The 18,976-nt window shown below is 47.6% G+C and overlaps 1 protein-coding gene across 1 annotated transcript; it reads left to right on the top strand.

The window, feature by feature from the left end:
- Positions 1-3,609: 3,609 nt before the first annotated feature.
- Positions 3,610-18,615, top strand: LOC104715055 (uncharacterized). Its single transcript, XM_087465271.1, has 3 exons — positions 3,610-5,204; positions 17,636-18,033; positions 18,535-18,615. Exons 1-3 carry the CDS (start codon positions 3,803-3,805, stop codon positions 18,613-18,615), a joined length of 1,881 nt encoding a protein of 626 aa, XP_087321397.1. The 5' UTR covers positions 3,610-3,802.
- Positions 18,616-18,976: the final 361 nt, after the last annotated feature.

The following is an 18,976-nucleotide window of genomic DNA, read 5'->3' as shown; positions in this document are numbered from 1 at the left end:
AATGAATAAGCTGAATTCACCGTAAAAGCACCGTCAGCAGTTTCACCCCATGAAAGTCGATCACACGCTCCGGTCACATTATCCACGACCACCGCAGCCAACTGTAGACGCATGTGTTGTGGTATATAAGGCATAATCCTATCCAACAACCAACCCTCTCCATCACGCCAACATTCTTTCACCCTGAGCTCCTCATAACCAACTGGTAAAGCCGAACTCACCATGTCTCGCAGGGGAACATCGGATATCCAGCGGTCTACCCAAAAATGTGTAACAGCACCATTCCCAACAACCCATTTAGCTCCCCTCATAACTACCTCCGTCAACCCCACAAGTACACTTCGCCACACTGCTGACTTTGGACGTTTTGCGACAATCCAACGATGATCCTGAATCCCACCCACCCTGTATTTGCTGCGCAGAACTCTGGACCACAAACTTGTGAAGTCATTCAAAACTCGCCAACCCACTTTAGCTACTAAAGCCTTATTCATTTCCTTGGACGCCATGATTCCAAGCCCTCCTTCACTCTTTGGCAGGCATACTCCTTCCCAAGCCACCAAATGCATCTTCCTTTTTTCTGGAGTACTGCCCCACAAAAACGACCTCGACACCTTATCCAGACCATTCAACACCGAAGCTGGCAGACATAAGGTACTCATCGTGTGGACCGGAATGGAAGCTAAGACACACTTGGTCAAAGTAAGCCTTCCTGCAAAGCTTAGACAATGCCCTTTCCAGCCTGACAGACGTGAGGACACTTGCTCCAAAACTTCCTCAAAAGTTTCTTTATTGATCCGTTTATGCAATACTGGCATGCCTAAGTATTTGCCCAAATCTCGTGTTTGCTTTATCCCACTCTCATCACTGATTAATTTCCCCAACTCCCGGGACACATTCTCAGAGAAGTAGATTTTTGACTTATCCAAACTGACCTTCTGTCCTGAAGCTACACAAAACTTCTCCAGCACTCTACGTATCACGCGAATCTGTGATACTGAAGCTTCAGCCAACAGAATCAAATCATCAGCGAAACAGACATGGGAAAGTTTGGGACCCCCACGAGATAAGGCTATGGGCTTCCATTCCTTAGTTGCAACAGAATTTTTGATCATTTGGCACAGTCTCTCGAGGCACAAAACGAACAGATATGGCGACAGAGGATCACCCTGGCGCAGCCCACGAGTTGGTTTGAACGGCTCAGTCTTCTCACCATTCCATGAAATAGTCATAGACGGATCCTTAACACACTCCAGTATCCACTTTATCCAACAGTTATCAAGCCCTGCAACCCGCAAAGTATCCTCCAGGAAATCCCAACGAATCCTATCGTAGGCCTTCTCCAAATCCAACTTCAAAAGCATCCACCCCTTACGACCTTTCTTCCTCCGCATTGAATGAACAGCTTCTTGAACAACCACGATGTTATCAATACTTAACCTTCTAGGAATGAAGCTGGACTGAGCAGGACCAATCAAACCTCCAATAACACGCTTCAGCCTGAGAACCATCATCTTAGTAATGGTCTTAAACAAGACGTTGCATAAACTGATTGGGCGGATTTAGACTATGCGTTATGGTGTGGCAACCTTCGGTATAAGAACGACAAGGGCATCATTTGTCTCAGGAGGCAACTGCCCTGAGTTAAAAAAGTCAAGAACAAACCTCACCATTGAGTCACGAACCACTTCCCAACATTCTTGGTAGAAAACAAGTTGATATCCATCTGGACCTGGAGCTTTAAATTTCCCCATACTGCGAACCGCCTCTTCCACCTCTGTTGCAGTGAAGGCTCGACTCAACCATTCGCGATTCTCCCTTAACAGACTAGCAAAACCCTCTTGCGGGAGTCTATCAACAACCATAGGCACATCATCTAACGAATATAACCTCTTATAATATTGAACTGCGAGGTTTTCAAGTTCTGGTGCCTCCGAAATCCATTGGTCCTCCTCATTTCGGAGCATTTCAACCCGGTTATGTCGTCTCCGTATCACAGTCGACATATAAAAGTACTTCGTATTACGGTCCCCAAACGCGACCCACTTCTCCCTTGATTTTTGGAACCACAAAACTTCCTCTTGTTCTAACACCTCCTCGAACTGTTTCAACAAAACCTCCTCTTGACTCAGCATATCATCTGATGGCGCCAAATCAAGTGCGTCTTGCACTATCTTAAGTTCCCGTACAATGCCATCTTTACGCTTTTGGATATCTCCAAAGACATCTCTATTCCACTTCTTAAGCTTGAGCCTCAACGCATTCAACGCTTCCGGAGTGGTTAGATTGACATCCCACGAACCCACTAACAACTCTTTAAAACTTGGCTGCATCAACCAAGCCGCCTCAAAACAAAAAGGTTTCCGCCCTGGATCCTTTGCAACATCAGGGCACATCTGGACATAAAGTGGTGCATGATCGGATGCCAAAAAAGGTAGATGAGTCACGCGTGCCTCTTGCCACTTTAGCCGAGCGTGAGGGCAACACAAGACTCTATCTAGTATCTTGGCCACAAATGTATCCTCCACTCTTCCTCGTCTCCAGGTAAATTTATTCCCGCGAAACCCCATGTCTATTAAAGACAGATTATTGATCCAGTCTCGGAACGCCAAAGAATCCGGTGAGAGTCTACCATTACCCCCCGACCTCTCATCTAATCGTACAATAGTGTTAAAGTCACCGCCGATAAATAACGGGCCATCCAAATTCTGAACAACTGCAGTTAACTTATCCCATATACCACTGCGCCTACTCACCGACGGAGCCGCATAAACCACGATCATATTCACGCTCTCCGTCTCGGCACTGAGTTTTGCAACAACAAACTGATCCGTTGATTCGACTATTTCCATATCACCAATTCCAGACCGCCATAGGAGCCATATTCCCCCACTATGATCCACAGCATCCACCCTAAATGAATTCTCGAACCCTAACCCTTGACAGATTTGACCCGCTCTATTGCCACTAGCATGTGTTTCGAACAAAGCCAAGATGTCAGTTGGATTCTTCTTCAATAAATACCGAATCGCTCTTCGGAAGTTGGGTTTATTCGCCCACCGGCAGTTCCATAGAAGACAATTCATGATAAATTGTATACATTTGATTCAAACTACCGGGGACAACCGTTAGGCCATCTCCAAACCCGACATATCAACTGCCACAACCGGAGCTGACCGGACTCCCTCTGTATCCGACATGACAACTGCCACAACCGGAGCTGACCGGACTTCCTCTGTACCCGACGGACCCATCAAAATCGGGACATTATATCCCGACTCCCGATTTGATTCTGCCGGCTCCCCCTGAGAACCAACAAAAACTCCACCGGACTTTCCCATACTCACGCCTCAACCTGCAGTCTTTTTCCATTCGCCGAAAGCACATCATCCTCCTTCGGTTGGCCGTATACAAATTAAACAAAGACTAAAAGTGTTTAAATTAAACAAAGACTAACGACTTATAGATTTGTCAGCGTCGATAATGTACAAGTAGCATTGGTATAATTAAAGTATATAAAGAAACAACTATATTGATCCATTGTTTACACGAAACCAAAGTGCAATTACCCAAAACACTAATTTGTCTTCTCTCCACCTCTGCACCGCCATGGCTCATTATATTTATAAATTGGGAGGTCACTTACATTATTTATCCGTCGTTGAGCAACGTGATGGTTTGGAATACAGTGCTTGCGATTGATCGTATGGTGATGCCTACTCATGCAGTTCTTGCTAGTTTAATATTCACTTGAAATGTGAATTTTTGCTCAAGTTACAATATATATTCTACCACCCTTCTCATGATGGACATCGTCTTAATCTTCTCACAACCGGAGCTCCTGATCACACCGACCCGAAATACCATATTTGCGGTAAAAATACAAAGCGCCTTCTTTGTCATTGCTATGATTGCAAACTTAATTTGGATATCGATTGCATGTTTGAATTTCCCGTGGCACCACCAGCCTCTATTAATGTTTGATTATTTTGGTGGTGACGATATGAAATGCGAAGTGTGTGGTTTGCCCTCGGGAAATGTCTACCTTTGCCCTCTTTGTAGATTTATGGTTCATGAGAAATGTGTCTCCCTACTTAATTCACCAGAGATCACTCACTCGTCTCATAGCAGACACCCTCTTAAGCTTGTTACTGAAGGAGCTCCTGGTTACACAGATCCAAAATGTCATCTATGTGAAGAAGACACTAGAAGGTTCATATACCATTGTGATATGTGTAAGTTCAATCTAGATATGGTTTGTGCGATTGAGAATCCTCCACCAGTTGCTCTTTCAAATCTGAAGGTCCATGAGTATCCACTCACACTCATGCCAAGGCTGATCTCCTTTGTTTGTGATGCTTGTGGGACAAAAGGTGACCGTTCTCCTTATGTGTGTCATCAATGCGATTTCATGATTCATCAAACGTGCGCATATTTACCACGTCTTATTCACGTTAATCACCATGACCACCGCATTTCGTACAAGTATCCTGTTGGTGTTCGAGAAGTGAGATGTGGAGTTTGTTGGGAAGATATTGATTGGTCATGTGGGGCTTATTCTTGTTCTCTTTGTCCTCGTTATGCTATTCATTCACAATGCGCAGTAAGGGACGACGTGTGGGATGGGGAAGAGCTCGATAGAGTACCTGAAGATGTCGAAGATATCGAGCCATTCAAGAGGAATGATGACAACACAATCACTCATTTCGCTCATCAACATAACCTCATGAGCCTCAACAAAGACGATGAAGAAAACAGCTTGTGTGGAGGATGTGTTCGTCCCATCGGTTCTTACACATTCTACAAATGTTCAAAATCAGATTGCAGTTTCATTCTCCATGAAACGTGTGCTAATCTTCTTAAAAAGAAACGACATTTTCTGAGCCCAGAGCCTCTCACTCTTTGCCTCCAAAGCCAACGCTACACAGAAGCTTGCCGAGCTTGTCGTCAAGTTTCTTGCAAAGGATTCATGTACTTTACAAATTATGAGAATCAAAACTTTGACTTACTATGCAGTTCGATTACAGTGCCATTTATCTATGGAGGTCATGATCATCAACTACTCTACCTCAAACTACAAGAAGATGACGTAAAGACGTGCCAGAACTGCCTCATCGACGAAGGAGAAGTCGTCATAGGCTATAAAAGATGCGATTACTATTTGGATTTTCGTTGCGCGACTCTACCATTAACGGTAACTGTTGGTGCGGGAATTAGCACCCCAACATACCGATCTATACCCGTTAAAGGAACCGGTTATTTAAACCGAGAGCTCGACCTAAGTTTGGACTTCATCTCTGAAGGCCCAATAACACCGCGAAGCCCATTGCCGAGGTGACGAACCGGCACTTCAACTCGCCCTGCGGCTGACCTAGCAAAAAAAGGAAGGACTTTCCTAATCAGTTCGCCTATAATTAGGAAAGTCAATATATTCAGTGTATCTTCTAATATATTCAGTAGATCTTCGAAAACCTATAAATAGAGGGCAATCCTCTCATTGTACGATCATCCAACATTTAATACAAAAACCCTAATTTCTCTTTGTTCTTGAGAAAAACCTAACTTGTTTCTCAAGTGATTTCATTTCCTCTTTGCTTGTTTACTTTGATTCAAATTCTTCAAGAGATTGTTACTGAATTTGTTTCTCCTTTAAACAAATTCATTGTGTGAAACACCAGTTTCTACAATTGGCGCTAGAAGGAGGGGACCTAAGTTCTACAAAACACTTCTCTTTTAGATCTCATCACAAACAAGCAAGAGCCAATACCATGTCTTCAATCCCCAACAACGGTGCCACCAACGTGACCGCCCCACAGCAAGATGACCCAACCATCCGGGCAACCAACTCGCAGGATGTCACTGTAAATCCGCCTGTTGCTGCATCCACCATGCGCGTCTACGCACGGACGGGCATTCGCCGCACTTCGGACAACCCAGCAGACGAGTCAGCAGCACCTCCTGACGGAGTGGAGGACGTTAAGATACCCCACCACGGGGCCCAGGAACATGACGAAGTGCCACCAATCGATGGAACTGTCGATAGACAAACTTCGTCTGCGCAGGTCGCCCAACCTTCCCAGTTCGTCACCATGGACGACCTCCGTCACATGTTCGGAACGATCTCCAAGGATCTCTTCCAGGCGATCTCCGCAACAAATAAACGGTTGGACACAATGGGGCACAGCGCACCCCCGCCACTTCAACAGAACGAGGCACCATCACAGGAGGTTTGGAGGCCTCTAAACCGTCGCCTGTTCAGCGACCCGCCGTCTTCGGCTTTCCGGTTCCCGAACCAGCACGTACCATCGGTACTCGCCTTGGAGGTACAGCCTCAGCTGGGGCAACCCTCTCGGAGAGATCCGGCCGCACCTTCCTGCCCCGAGCTAGAGGAAATGCACCTCAAGATCAAAGCTATGGGATCCCTCCTCCACCGAGCTGTAAGCTCGGCACCTGAGATCGATAGAATTTTCGAGGCCACGCAGCAAACTCCATTCACCCAGCGCGTCTTGGAAACATACGTTCCGAACGTGAAGATAAGAGTTCCAACTTACGATGGAACGAAGGATCCAGTGCAGCACCTGACCTCGTTAATGGCTACCATCGCCAAGGCTAGGTTCACCGAGGAGCAAAAGGACGCCGGCCAGTGCCAACTGTTCGTTGACAGCCTGATAGGAAACGCACTAACATGGTTTTCCCATATCCCCCCGAACATAATCGACTGTTTCGAACAGCTGTCGATAGCCTTCCTGCGGAATTACCGGGTATTCATACAACGCAGCGCTTCCAGTGCCGAGCTATGGGAGATAGTCCAAGATCCCGGCGAACCCCTGCGGAAGTAACTCACCCGATTCAAGCAAAAGTACGCCACCGTAACAGTCGCCGAGGACGTCGCCATCGCTGCCTTCAAGAAAGGCCTCATTCCTGGCTCCCGACTGCACGTGGACCTCAATATTAGAGAAGCCACTGACCTTGACGAAGCCCTTCATCGAGGGTCTCGCGTCGCTTACGTTGAGGAAGACGAGGAGAAACGAGCCAACAAGATCCCTCCTCCTCGCCCAGCCACGGCTAAAGAAAAGAATCGGGAAACCTATCATGAGCCCCGGAAGCATCACGGCCCGAGGGACCCCAAGCGCGGAGTGGTCAACGCGATATCCGAGGATGAAGGACAGAATACCGCCTCTTCCGACACACAAGAGGAGCTCTACTGCGATTTCCATATGTTCGGTGGCCATTCAACAGCCGAGTGCAAGCACTTGTCCAATTACTTATTTGAGAAGTACCTATCCGGCGAAATCAAAGCTGTTTATCAACCTAAAGCTTCTCGCGGCGGCCGCGGAGGAAGAGGTCGAGGAGGAAGGTTCGGGCGATCCAACCCTGGTCGAGGTCAGAAGGGCACCAACCAATCCAATAATGCGCCAGATACTCCGCAGCTGCCACCTCCCGCCGAGCAGCAGAATCCGGCACCAGCGGAAGTCCTCCTCCCAGCACCATCCAAGCGTCAAAAAGGACAGCAGAGCGATCAAGCGGCACCTCGGGGTGGTATGTCTATGATCATCGGTCAGACCGATGAATGCTCGGACTCCGTCCGAGCCCTAAAAAAGCGAGCGCGCCAGATCTGTAACGTTCAGGCGATTTCCGAAGAGGATGCGCTAAGTGCTGACCCAATCGCGTTCACAGCTGAAGACGCCAAGGGGATCCATCACCCTCATAACGACCCTCTAGTCGTGGAAGTCAGGATGGGCGAGTTCGACGTAGAACGAGTCTTAGTGGATACCGGCAGCACGGTTAATGTCTTGTTCTCACAGACGTTGGAGAAAATGGGTGTCACACCGGAGCAAATCAAACCAGGAGGCAGAACGCTGACTGGGTACGATGGCGTAGCCAAAATGTCGATGGGCGGCGTGAAGCTACAAGTCCAAGCTGGTGGCGTAACACGCAAAACCAAATTTGTGGTCATAGACGCCCCACCAATCTCAACGCCATCTTAGGCTCACCTTGGATCTACTCCATGCAGGCAGTCCCTTCCACCTATCATCTCTGCTTGAAGTTCCCAACGGTTGCGGGAATATATACGCTGTACGGCGATCAGAAGATGGCCAGGACCTGTTCCGTTCTCGAGAAAAACCAGAGGCGGAAGGACGATGCATAGCAATTACAGGGTGAGGGTCACTCCGGCGATCCTCATAACCCAGAGCGAGATCGGCCGAAGGCCACAAGATGCCAAATCATACAAGTCAATATCGACGGAGCAGACCCCTCCCGAACTGTCAGAATTGGGGCCGAACTCGATCAAGGACTCAAGACCGAGCTGGTAGAATTTCTGAAATCGCGATCCTCGACGTTCGCCTGGTCCACTAAAGATATGGTCGGTATTGATCCGTCAGTCACCTGCCATAAGCTAAATGTCGACCCCACTTTTAAACCAGTTCGGCAGAAACGATGGCGTCTCGGCACCGATCGAGCAAAGGCGGTACAAGACGAAGTCGAGCGACTCCTGAAAGCCGATCAAATAATGGAAGTACAGTACCCCGACTGGCTGGCCAATCCGGTGGTGGTCAAGAAAATGAACGGCAAATGGCGAGTTTGCGTAGACTTCACTGACCTTAATAAGGCATGCCCGAAAGACTGCTTCCCGTTACCTCACATCGACCGACTCGTGGAGGCCACAGCAGGTAACCAAATCCTCTCGTTCATGGATGCGTTCATCACAGATAAAGAGACATACTGCTACAAGGTGATGCCATTCGGCCTGAAAAACGCGGGGGCGACCTACCAACGCCTGGTCAACACGATGTTCGCCGACCTGTTAGGGAAAACAATGGAAGTCTACATTGACGATATGTTGGTCAAGTCCCTTATAGCAGAATAGCACATCCAGCACCTCGCCGAATGCTTCGACATCCTGGATCGATTCCAGATGAAGTTAAATCCCACCAAGTGCACCTTCGGGGTGACCTCGGGGGAATTCTTGGGATATATCGTCACAGAACGTGGAATCGAGGCAAACGCAAAGCAGATCGAAGCAGTGCTGGGACTCCCATCGCCATCCAACAAACGAGAGGTACATCGCTTAACAGGTCGAGTAGCCGCGCTGAACCGTTTCATCGCCCGATCGAAGGACAAGTGTCTCCCATTTTATCAGCTTCTTCGGGGCAATAAAGATTTTCATTGGGACGACGCCTGCGAAGCTGCCTTCGGACAACTTAAGGAATACCTGACCAATCAGCCGGTGCTCGTGAAGCCCGAAGAAGGAGAGACGTTATACCTCTACGTCTCCGTTTCCAGCTCGGCAGTAAGCGGGGTGCTAGTCCGAGATGATCGCGGCGATCAACGACCAATATTTTACACAAGCAAGGCCTTCAATGATGCGGAGACACGCTACCCAACCCTGGAGAAACTCGCTCTCGCCTTGATTGTTGTCGCTCGGAAGCTACGACCTTACTTCTAGTCGCACTCCATTGTCGTGCTAACCGACCAACCGCTCCGGACGGTCCTTCACAGCCCCCTTCAGTCCGGGCGAATTGCAAAGTGGGCAATCAAGCTAAGCGAATACGATATTGAATATCGTTCCCGCCCGAGCTTAAAGTCACAGGTCCTAGCGGATTTCATCACAGAACTATCCCCCGACCTCAAAGAAACCATACCTAAGGAGGAACCCTGGACGTTGTTCACCGGCGGCTCCTCTTCCAACCAAGGATCTGGCGTCGGGATTATACTCCGATCTCCAATAGGCGAAGTTCTCGAGCAAGCATTAAAACTCGGCTTCAAAGCATCAAACAATGAGACCGAGTACGAAGCCGTCCTAGCTGGACTACGGTTAGCCTAGGGTATGGGGGTAACTAGCATCCAAGTTTTCTGCGACTCCCAGCTAGTGGTTAGCCAGTTTAGTGGGGAGTACGGCACTAAGAACGGGCGCATGGAGGCATATCGCCAGTTACTCCAGACTCTCTCTGCACAGTTCGCCTCGTTCGAACTAATCAAAGTTCTGAGAAGCGAGAACGCGTCAGCAGACGCCCTCGCCGCCCTGGCGAATTGTTCTGACCCAGAGTTGCGGCGAACGATCCCAATCGAGAGTATCGAAATTCCCAGCATCGATCATACCGATTTAACATACGCCATCAGCGACGCTGCAGAACCAATGGATATCAACCCACCCGTCCAGGATCCCGCGGAGATAGCACAACCCCCAGACGACTGGCAGCTCGAAATAAGAGAGTACATCGAGGATGGCAAGATCCCGAAGGATCACTGGCAAGCTCGACGTTTGAAAGCTCGATGCGCGCACTACGCCATGATGAGAGGCAGCCTCTTCCGACGTAGTTCATCCGGAGTCCTTCTCACCTGTGTCGATCGAGAGGAAGCAGAACGAATAATGATGGAGGTCCATGAAGGTAACGGCGGAAACCACTCCGGAGGGCGTGCACTCGCGTTGAAAATAAAGTAGGATGGACATTACTGGCCAACCATGGTCGACAACTGTGAGGCATTTTCGGCGAAGTGCGAAGCATGTCAACACCACGGACAGATGAAACACGTACCTCCCGAGCTGCTAAACACCGTCACCGCGCCATATCCCTTCATGCGTTGGGCGATGGATCTCGTCGGCCCGCTACCCCCGTCGAGGTCAAAGAAGTTCCTTCTGGTCCTGACTGATTACTTTACCAAGTCGGTGGAGGCAGAATCGTTCAACAAGATACAGTCACTAGACGCCACCAACTTCATCTGGAAGAACATCATCTGCCGCCATGGGCTCCCTTATGAGATCGTCACAGACAATGGAACGAAGTTCACATCTCTCATCACCAGACGCTTCTTAGGCAAATGGGGGATACGTTTGAGCACCTCGACCCCCCGCTATCCCCAGGGAAACGGCCAAAACGAGGCAACCAACAAGACCATCATAGACGGATTGAAAAAACGTCTCGGGCTCAAAAAGGGAGCGTGGGCAGACCAACTCGACGGCGTGCTTTGGTCCTACCGGACCACCCCACGGCGAGCTACCGGGCAATCTCCGTTCTCGTTAGCATACGACATCGAGGCTCTGGCCCCAGCCGAAGCTGGAGTACCAACATTGCGCCGCGCTATGCTGGTCGACGATTCTGAGCTGAACGACAGCATGCTGCTCGACAACATTGACTTCACTGAAGAATTACGCGATCAGGTCCTCGTCCAAATTCAGAACTACCATAACGCCACATCCAAGTATTACAACAAGGCCGTCCGTCAACGACGATTCAACAAGGGCGACTTGGTGCTACGTGAGGTGTATGAGAACACAAAGGAGATCAACGCTGGCAAACTCGGTGCTCGCTGGGAAGGCCCGTATCTCATTTCCAAGGTAATTTGCCCGGGAGTTTACGAGCTCCTGACCATGGAAGGCAAGCAGATCAAAAACTCTTGGAACGCGGCTCACCTCAAACGTTACTACTACTAGATCATTTGATCAGATTCAGTTTTTGAAAGTATGTATACTATGAACTACGACTGGCTTGATCCCAAATTTTGGGTACGTAGGCAGCCCTTGATTTCTTTTAAAAGATTTCGAGGGCACAGCTAGAAAAATAATAAGATTTCTTTTATTCCGAAAGAACTTGTTATTTTGATCTCGTCACATACAAGGAGTATTCGACATCGGCATATCGCCCACCTAAGAAAGATGATAAAAAAAAAAGCTAAAAGCAATAGAAGGTGCCGATTTAATGCTAGGATAGGTCTTGTAGTCTCGGGAAGCAGATGCGAAGTGTGACCCCCTCCTGTGATCTCAACGTCTTCGGCGATTCACAGGCGCAGAGCTCGAGAGGTCAGACTCCAAAGGCTCCTCGACGGCTATACCTTCCAGATATGTCCGCCAACGTCGACGCTCCCGCCTCAGTTCTTCTAGCCGGCCTGCTGCCACTTCTGCCCCCCTATCCGCCATTTCTTCGAGGAACGCGCATGGAACTTCCACGGTATGACTCTCTCGAAAATGGTGATCTGTGGCTTCCAGGTGAAGGATGTAGCGCCGCAACCTTTCTATACAACCCCTGTAAATCGGGATTTCCGCAACATGCAGATTCTCCGATTCGCCTAGCGGCTCGTAGTCACCCTCCGGCAGATCGGGTAACAAGGTCCTGGCGATCTCCCCCTCACATCGGTCACGGTCGGCAAGTAGCCGGGTCATGCGCCAATTCGCCAGATAGAAGCCACTGGCGATGAGATCGTCAAGAACCGAGATGGTTCCTTCCAGACGGCAGAGCTGGTAGATGAGATCGTATTTCAGACAAAACGCCTTGATATACAAACTCATCCGCTGACAGCGAGCTCGGTAGATGCGAATTTCTCTTTGCAGTGGATCCTCCTCAGTTTCTGCGACAAGTTCGTGGGATGGGTGCAGAGCCGCCTCTTCTATGGGAAGAGCGATATTCGACGCTTCCGGGTCGAATCCGCTGACCCCGGCGGCAGTCAGCTCTCGAGCTCGCCTCAACCATGCGGATCGAGTTGTGATAGGCATGCTTTGCAGTTAATCTTTCTGAAGTTTGGATGTGAGATGCTCAGTCATCCTCCTCTTCACCTATTTACAGGGGGAAAGGGGGAGCTAAATGCTGCGTCCCGAAATTTTTCCACCAATTAGATTGCATTGTAAAACCGCATCCGTATTAAATGCAACGGTTATGCCTCGGGAATGAGCAAAAAAAAAAAACAGACTACTACGTCTACTCGGTTCGGAACCGAACTACTCGATATCTTGGCCAGATGATCGACCTACTCTCCAACGTGAGATAAATCGAACCCAGAGAATTCTTTTGGAATTGTTTCGATTATATGTCTCCAATGCGAGGTGCATCGAGCCCAGAGAATTCTTTTAGAATTGTCTCGATAACTCCTTGACGAGAGATAAACCGAACTCAGAGAATTCTTTTGAATTGCTTCGTAAGTTCCAGCTCGGACGAATGTAAGCCGATCCCAGAGTTATAAATTTTGCTTTTCGCTTTCCGAACTGGGGCAAAGAGGGTAAGCCGAGGCATCATACCTCGCCCTTTGTTTAAAGAGCACACTTATGTTTGGGCTAAAATTGCCCTCACAAAAGATTATTCAGTGTAAGCCAGGAGACGTCTCGCCTGAGGTGAATTTCCAAACTAAAAAACGATATTGCAAGAATAAATTGTTTGAACAGGACTAGTTCGACGGAGAATTAAAAATAATAAAGCATAACGAGAGGATCAGATCGCCAAAGCATATCAACCATCCAGATCAAGCTCGGCGGCGATCTTCTGGGTATCCGCTTTAAGACGCTTCGGCATAGGCCATAGGAGCTGAAGTCCCGTTTTCTCCCATTCAGCAAGATGCGACTCCAATGCCCTGATCTTCTGTTCGGCCTCGTCCAGACGAGCGATGGTTCTTCCTCTCTTCGCCCTTAAGGTGGTGATCTCGGCATCCAGTACCGCCAGGCGGTCATCAATTTCGTTCTTTTTCATGCGGTGATAGTACAGCTTGTGGCATTGTTCGCGATGCACGGATTCGAATTTTTTAACAAATTTGCATAGACAAAGTTAGGAGATGCTACCTGACGAACGAAGGCATGAGCAGCAGCAGCTTCAATGTTGTTGGCACGTCGGCTCATATAGAACGTCTTCACCTCGGAAGGCATGAACTCGCCACTCAGAGAAAAACTCTGTTCGCTTGGAATCGAGTTCGCCGAATGATAGCACTCATTGCAGTAGTCGATCAAGCACCGCGGCATGTCTGCCACTCTGTCCAGACCGTTTTCGATCCAGAACCTTGGGTGGGATTCAAGCAGTTTAAGTTTGAAAAGCAGTTCACTTCGCGTCTGCTCTATTGCGGCAAATCGACCACAGTACTCGGAATGGCGTTCTGCGATGCGAGAGAGGAAGGTCTCTAATTCCAATCTCTTCTCCGGACTAACACAAAACATTAGCATCCAGGGAGCTCGGGTATTCGGGTAAAAGGGCATCCCTCGCTCAATGGCTTCCGAGTTTGAAAACGTCGGGACATTGTTCCCAACCTCGACTAAAGAATCAGTACTACCAACGTAACTCGGCATCTTGAAATGTTTCGTAAAAGTTACGGTGAAATCAAGCGTGGAGCAACCATATTTATACTAATCCTAGAAGAAAAATTTCCAATTTCGAAATTGCGAGGTTACCATTTTCATTATCTAACAAAAAGGAGATATTCCATGCAAGTGTAAAAGGGAAATTTCTAAAAAACAGGAGTCGGCCGCAAAATAGGTAGCAATATCACAAAATCTTAAACAGGAAAATAAAAAGGAACACAGCAAACGTTCCCAGAAGACGCAGTCAAGAGGCTACAATCAAAGTTCTGGAGGATCAGTCAGATTGGCTTGGAAAAGCGCGGCGTTGGAACCGTACGGATGTCGAACGGAGTCTGGAGCTGCAGCCCCGGACTGAAGTAATCCAAAGCCGAGCTTGTCTGGAGACATGTTGAGATCGCCTTCTCCGACCTCTAAGAGATCCAGCGCCTCCACCTCATTCTTAGCGACCTCTCGCTTTTCCTTGATCTCATCAATCAGGTTGTCGGGAATGGATGCTCCGTTCTCCAGAAGATAATCCATAATCTCCTCGAACCCGCTTGCCTGGTTGAGAACATCTTCCTTCGGACGGGCCATCTCCTGCTCACGCAGGTAGTCCTTTACCTTGTTAAGACGGCGCTGCGCTTTCCTCATGGTACCTTCGACCTTGGCTTGGCGATCTAGGCGAAGTCGTCTCATCTCCGACTCGAGCTTTGCCCCAAGATCATCGAACTGCCTCGTCAGTTCGGCCTTCTCTTCCCCTAGAACTTTTTCTTGTGATTCCAGCTCGGCAACCCTTTCCTCCAGGTTTTTGCAGTCTTGTTTTTTATTCGCAAGAAGATCCTTCAGCTCCTTGATCCTCTCATTCTTCGACCTGTCCGCTTCTCAGAGATTCTCCAAGCATTCTTTTATTTTGTCGAAATCGGCCTCTGTAGATGCCATCGATTTGACCCGCCTATCGTACATAAGAGTGAGTGTAGACATGTAGGCGGCGGTCTGCATTTCAAAATAGAGCAAAATGAGAATCTAGGTTTGCAAACAGAAAAATGAAAAGGGCGATGCGATTCGAACCTGAAGGGCGGACTGAGCGGCTTGGACGTATTGGTCTCTGAATTCCATTTCGTCAAACGGCGGTAGCATGACTGAAGACACCATAAGTTGCCTGCACAACTCCCCGGCGGCTTCTTTGTTGCATACAAGAGGCGTCTCCTCAAAGTAGTCGAAGTGAAATTGATCATATCGACCAGTAACCCGTTCAACTCGGAAGCGGTCAGAGGATTCGAGTCCGGCCTCTTGCGCAGAACGTTTCCGACCTGTCCCCTAGGCGGAGCCTTTTCCCTTGCCTTTCTCCTTGCTTTTGTCTTTGCCGTTATCCTTTTTGGACTTCTTCTTTTTGGAGCCGCTACTCGGTTCAGAGGCGAGCTGCACTGGGATGATAGGTTCAGTCGGTGGAGGAGGAGATGAATCATTGGGAGCTACGTTTTCGCCCTCAAGATCAGGAGCCGGGAGCTCGTCACCGTCCTCAATATCGATGAATTCATTCCCCGCTTGCTCCGATTCGGGGTCTGCGATTTGTTCCTCGTGTGGATTCACAGATCGGAGCATCTTGGCGGCGACAATTATGGTCGGTGGGACCTCGGAAGTTTGACCCAATGAGCTTGCGAAACTGGCGAACTGCGTTCTCGCCTTAACCATTGCTGCTTCCACGCGACGTCGAGAGATTTGATTCTAGCTACGGTCTGCTACACCGAAAAGAGAATCCTTAACGTGTTCAAATCTGGAAGATAGTCCCCGAGCTGAAGAAGGGCGAGCTGTAAAACACATCAAAATTCAAAATCAGGTCAGAACAAGATTGTCCGATTGAGCGAAATAAGGAACGAGATGATACCTGGCGAATCGTTCCACACTCTTCGGCGGCCGTATATCGGATTTTCAAAAGAGCGGTCATCAACTCGGACAAAGAAATAGCAAGCTCTCAACTTCTTGAAGTTACTGACTTTTTCCCCCGGAAGGAAGTTATGAGCTGGCTTCGTGTTAACCATCCACAATTTGCTACCCTGGCTATTCTTAAAATTTGTCAGCTGTTCAAAGTATTCGATTCCGAGAAAAACCTCAGCTTCGTCCGCGATTGTGAGGGCAGCGACGAAGTTGCAGATACTTCCTGGGGTAAGTTGGCATATCGGAATTTTACGGCGATGAGCGTATTGGGTGAGCAAATTAGGAAGAGGGAACCACAACCGACATTGGGAGAAGAATCCCCCATATAAGCAAATATACCCGAGAGGCGGATTCCATGGACGCTGGTGATCTCCGGGAATAATAACATGGACACCAGAATTGGACAGGCCACATGAATTTAACAGTGTGCGTACCGATTCAGTGGTGCTGGTCGTCTTCTCGCCCCCAATTTCACCTCGGTGATCTCAGAGAGGAAGGATGTCATTGATCATGACGTCATCAGGAGCAAGTCGGACTGTTTCACCATTCGAGTTGTCAGGTGGGAGATCGGAGATTGGTGCAGCGTTTCCGTGACCTTCGCGATCCTCTTCATCGATCAAAGAAGGGATCAGAATCTCGTTGGATCTGAGCCTTGAGGAACATTCGGCCTCGTCTGGTCTATTCGGCATCTCGCCTTGGACCGATCTAACGGCGTTCAGAGGTTCCCTGTTGGAATTCTTGCAGATCAATGGTTTGCTTGTGGTAGCCGACGAGGAAACCATGGCCGAGGTGAAGAACAGTGCAGATCGGCGAAGAGTGTAGAAAAATTGATAAACAACAAAGTAATTAAGGGCGAAGAGAGAGAGAGAGCAAAGTAATTACCTTTGACGATGCGGCGAAAAGTGAGAAAAATCGGTGGATATCGAGTATTTATAGAAGGAAGTGGGCGGCAACCCTACGCGGAGTCATAATTGCCTATCTAACCTACGCGATGCTTCAGCTTCCGAACTGACATATGCGACGCATCGGATACGTGTCACCCGACTAGAGGATGGCGAAGCGGCGCGACGATCAAGGAGATTAGATTCAGATCTCTTTACGGATTAAATCGGATATTCTCTCTTAAAGTCCGGCCATTCGAATTAACTTCTGAATGTACCGAACTGAGGGGGGGACTAATTGTTGGTTCGGGAATTAGCACCCCCAACATACCGATCTAAACCCGTTAAAGGAACCGGTTATCTAAACCGGGAGCTCGAGCTAAGTTTGGACTTCATCTCTGAAGGCCCAATAACACCGCGAAGCCCATTGCCGAGGTGACGAACCGGCACTTCAACTCGCCCTGCGGCTGACCTAGCAAAAAAGGAAGGACTTTCCTAATCAGTTCGCCTGTAATTAGGAAAGTCAATATATTCAGTGTATCTTCTAATATATTCAGTAGATCTTCGAAAACCTATAAATAGAGGGCAATCCTCTCATTGTAGGATCATCCAACATTTAATACAAAAACTCTAATTCCTCTTTGTTCTTGAGCAAAACCTAACTTGTTTCTCAAGAGATTTCATTTCCTCTTTGCTTGTTTACTTTGATTCGAATTCTTCAAAAGATTGTTACTGAATTTGTTTCTCCTTTAAACAAATTCATTGTGTAAAACACCAGTTTCTACAGTAACGCTTCCAAGGTATGATGATCATCCACTTACTCTATGTTATGGTGATGAAAAGGCAAGTGGTAAGTACTGGTGTGATATTTGCGAAAGAGAAACAAATCCTAAGACTTGGTTCTACACTTGTAAAGACTGTGGAGTCACTTTACATGATTTTTGTGTAGTTGGGGATATCAGATACGCCAAACCAGGTGAAAAGGTCGAAGTCACTAATAAATTGGTGGCTAATAATAGCTCTTCACGGCCGCTTTGCGACACGTGTCGTTGTCGTTGCCCAGGTCCCTTCATTCTCAAGGAGAGAAAAGACGTTTTTTTTTGTTCTTATTTTTGTTGCGTAACTCCATCCAGTAAGAGGCACTACGAAGTTAAGTTCAGATGTCCTCCGTGGGTATCAGGATACTATTGATGGAGTCGCGAAACCACCAATCAAAACCACAACGGAGAACATCTAACCGGACCAAATTTCTAAATCGGAAATACATGAAGTTTACGATTTATGTTTTCTTCTCCTAATATTTAAGCAGCCATCTCTCCACTCTTTTATATTTTCCTTGATTGTATTTGTAGGAGTTACGATTCCACTTTGCTTCCTGTTTTGTCTTCTCCTATGTTTTCATGAAACTTGTTTATGCAACTTATCACAATCTTTTATCTTTTCAAATAGTGTCTTTCTGCATGCTGACTGTAGCCTACACCTTCATTCTTTTGTTTTATGTAAGATTCAAAATATATATCATTGAGTGGAAACTGATCAGACTCGTGGCATCAACATAAGTACCTAAACCAACCTTTCCAACATCACTATTCTAGTTTTTGTAACTCAGTGGAACTTTTGTACTTACACTGATGAGGTGGTAGTTAACGTCCGTGTTTGAAAGTAATTTTTTATGTGTTTTATGAGCTTGAATTGATTGCTGTTGTCACTACTCACGAAAATTCTTTGTCTACCTACATTTTACATTACCTGACAACTATAACATGATGATCATATCCTGGCATCCTGCGATCATGTGTATGTTTCCGAGCCTCGATGGAGCTTTGGCTCTGGCACGATCCCTTCTATATATGGTGTTTCCTACGTATGTTAGCCTACAACATCATTCTTTGATTTTTTTTTTTTTTTTGTATCAATCAACAACACAACAATTAATACAAATATTCATGGTATACGTGAAGTTAACACTCATACATTCACATAAGTTGGTGTAGCCTAGCTACGATAACACAACGATCTTGTTTAGTCTATAATCTCCAAGATTGGAAGTCTTCTTATTCCGTTCAAAATGCACTTGTTCTAGCTGTAATAAAGATAATTTAAAAAAGAAAAAGAAAAGATATATAGT

Source organism: Camelina sativa, chromosome 9, assembly GCF_030686135.1.
Source record: "Camelina sativa cultivar CO46 ecotype springtype chromosome 9, ASM3068613v1".
In the NCBI taxonomy this organism is placed as follows: Eukaryota; Viridiplantae; Streptophyta; class Magnoliopsida; order Brassicales; family Brassicaceae; genus Camelina; species Camelina sativa.
Note: the sequence above shows the minus strand (reverse complement) of the source record. Positions and strands in the feature narration are given on the sequence as shown.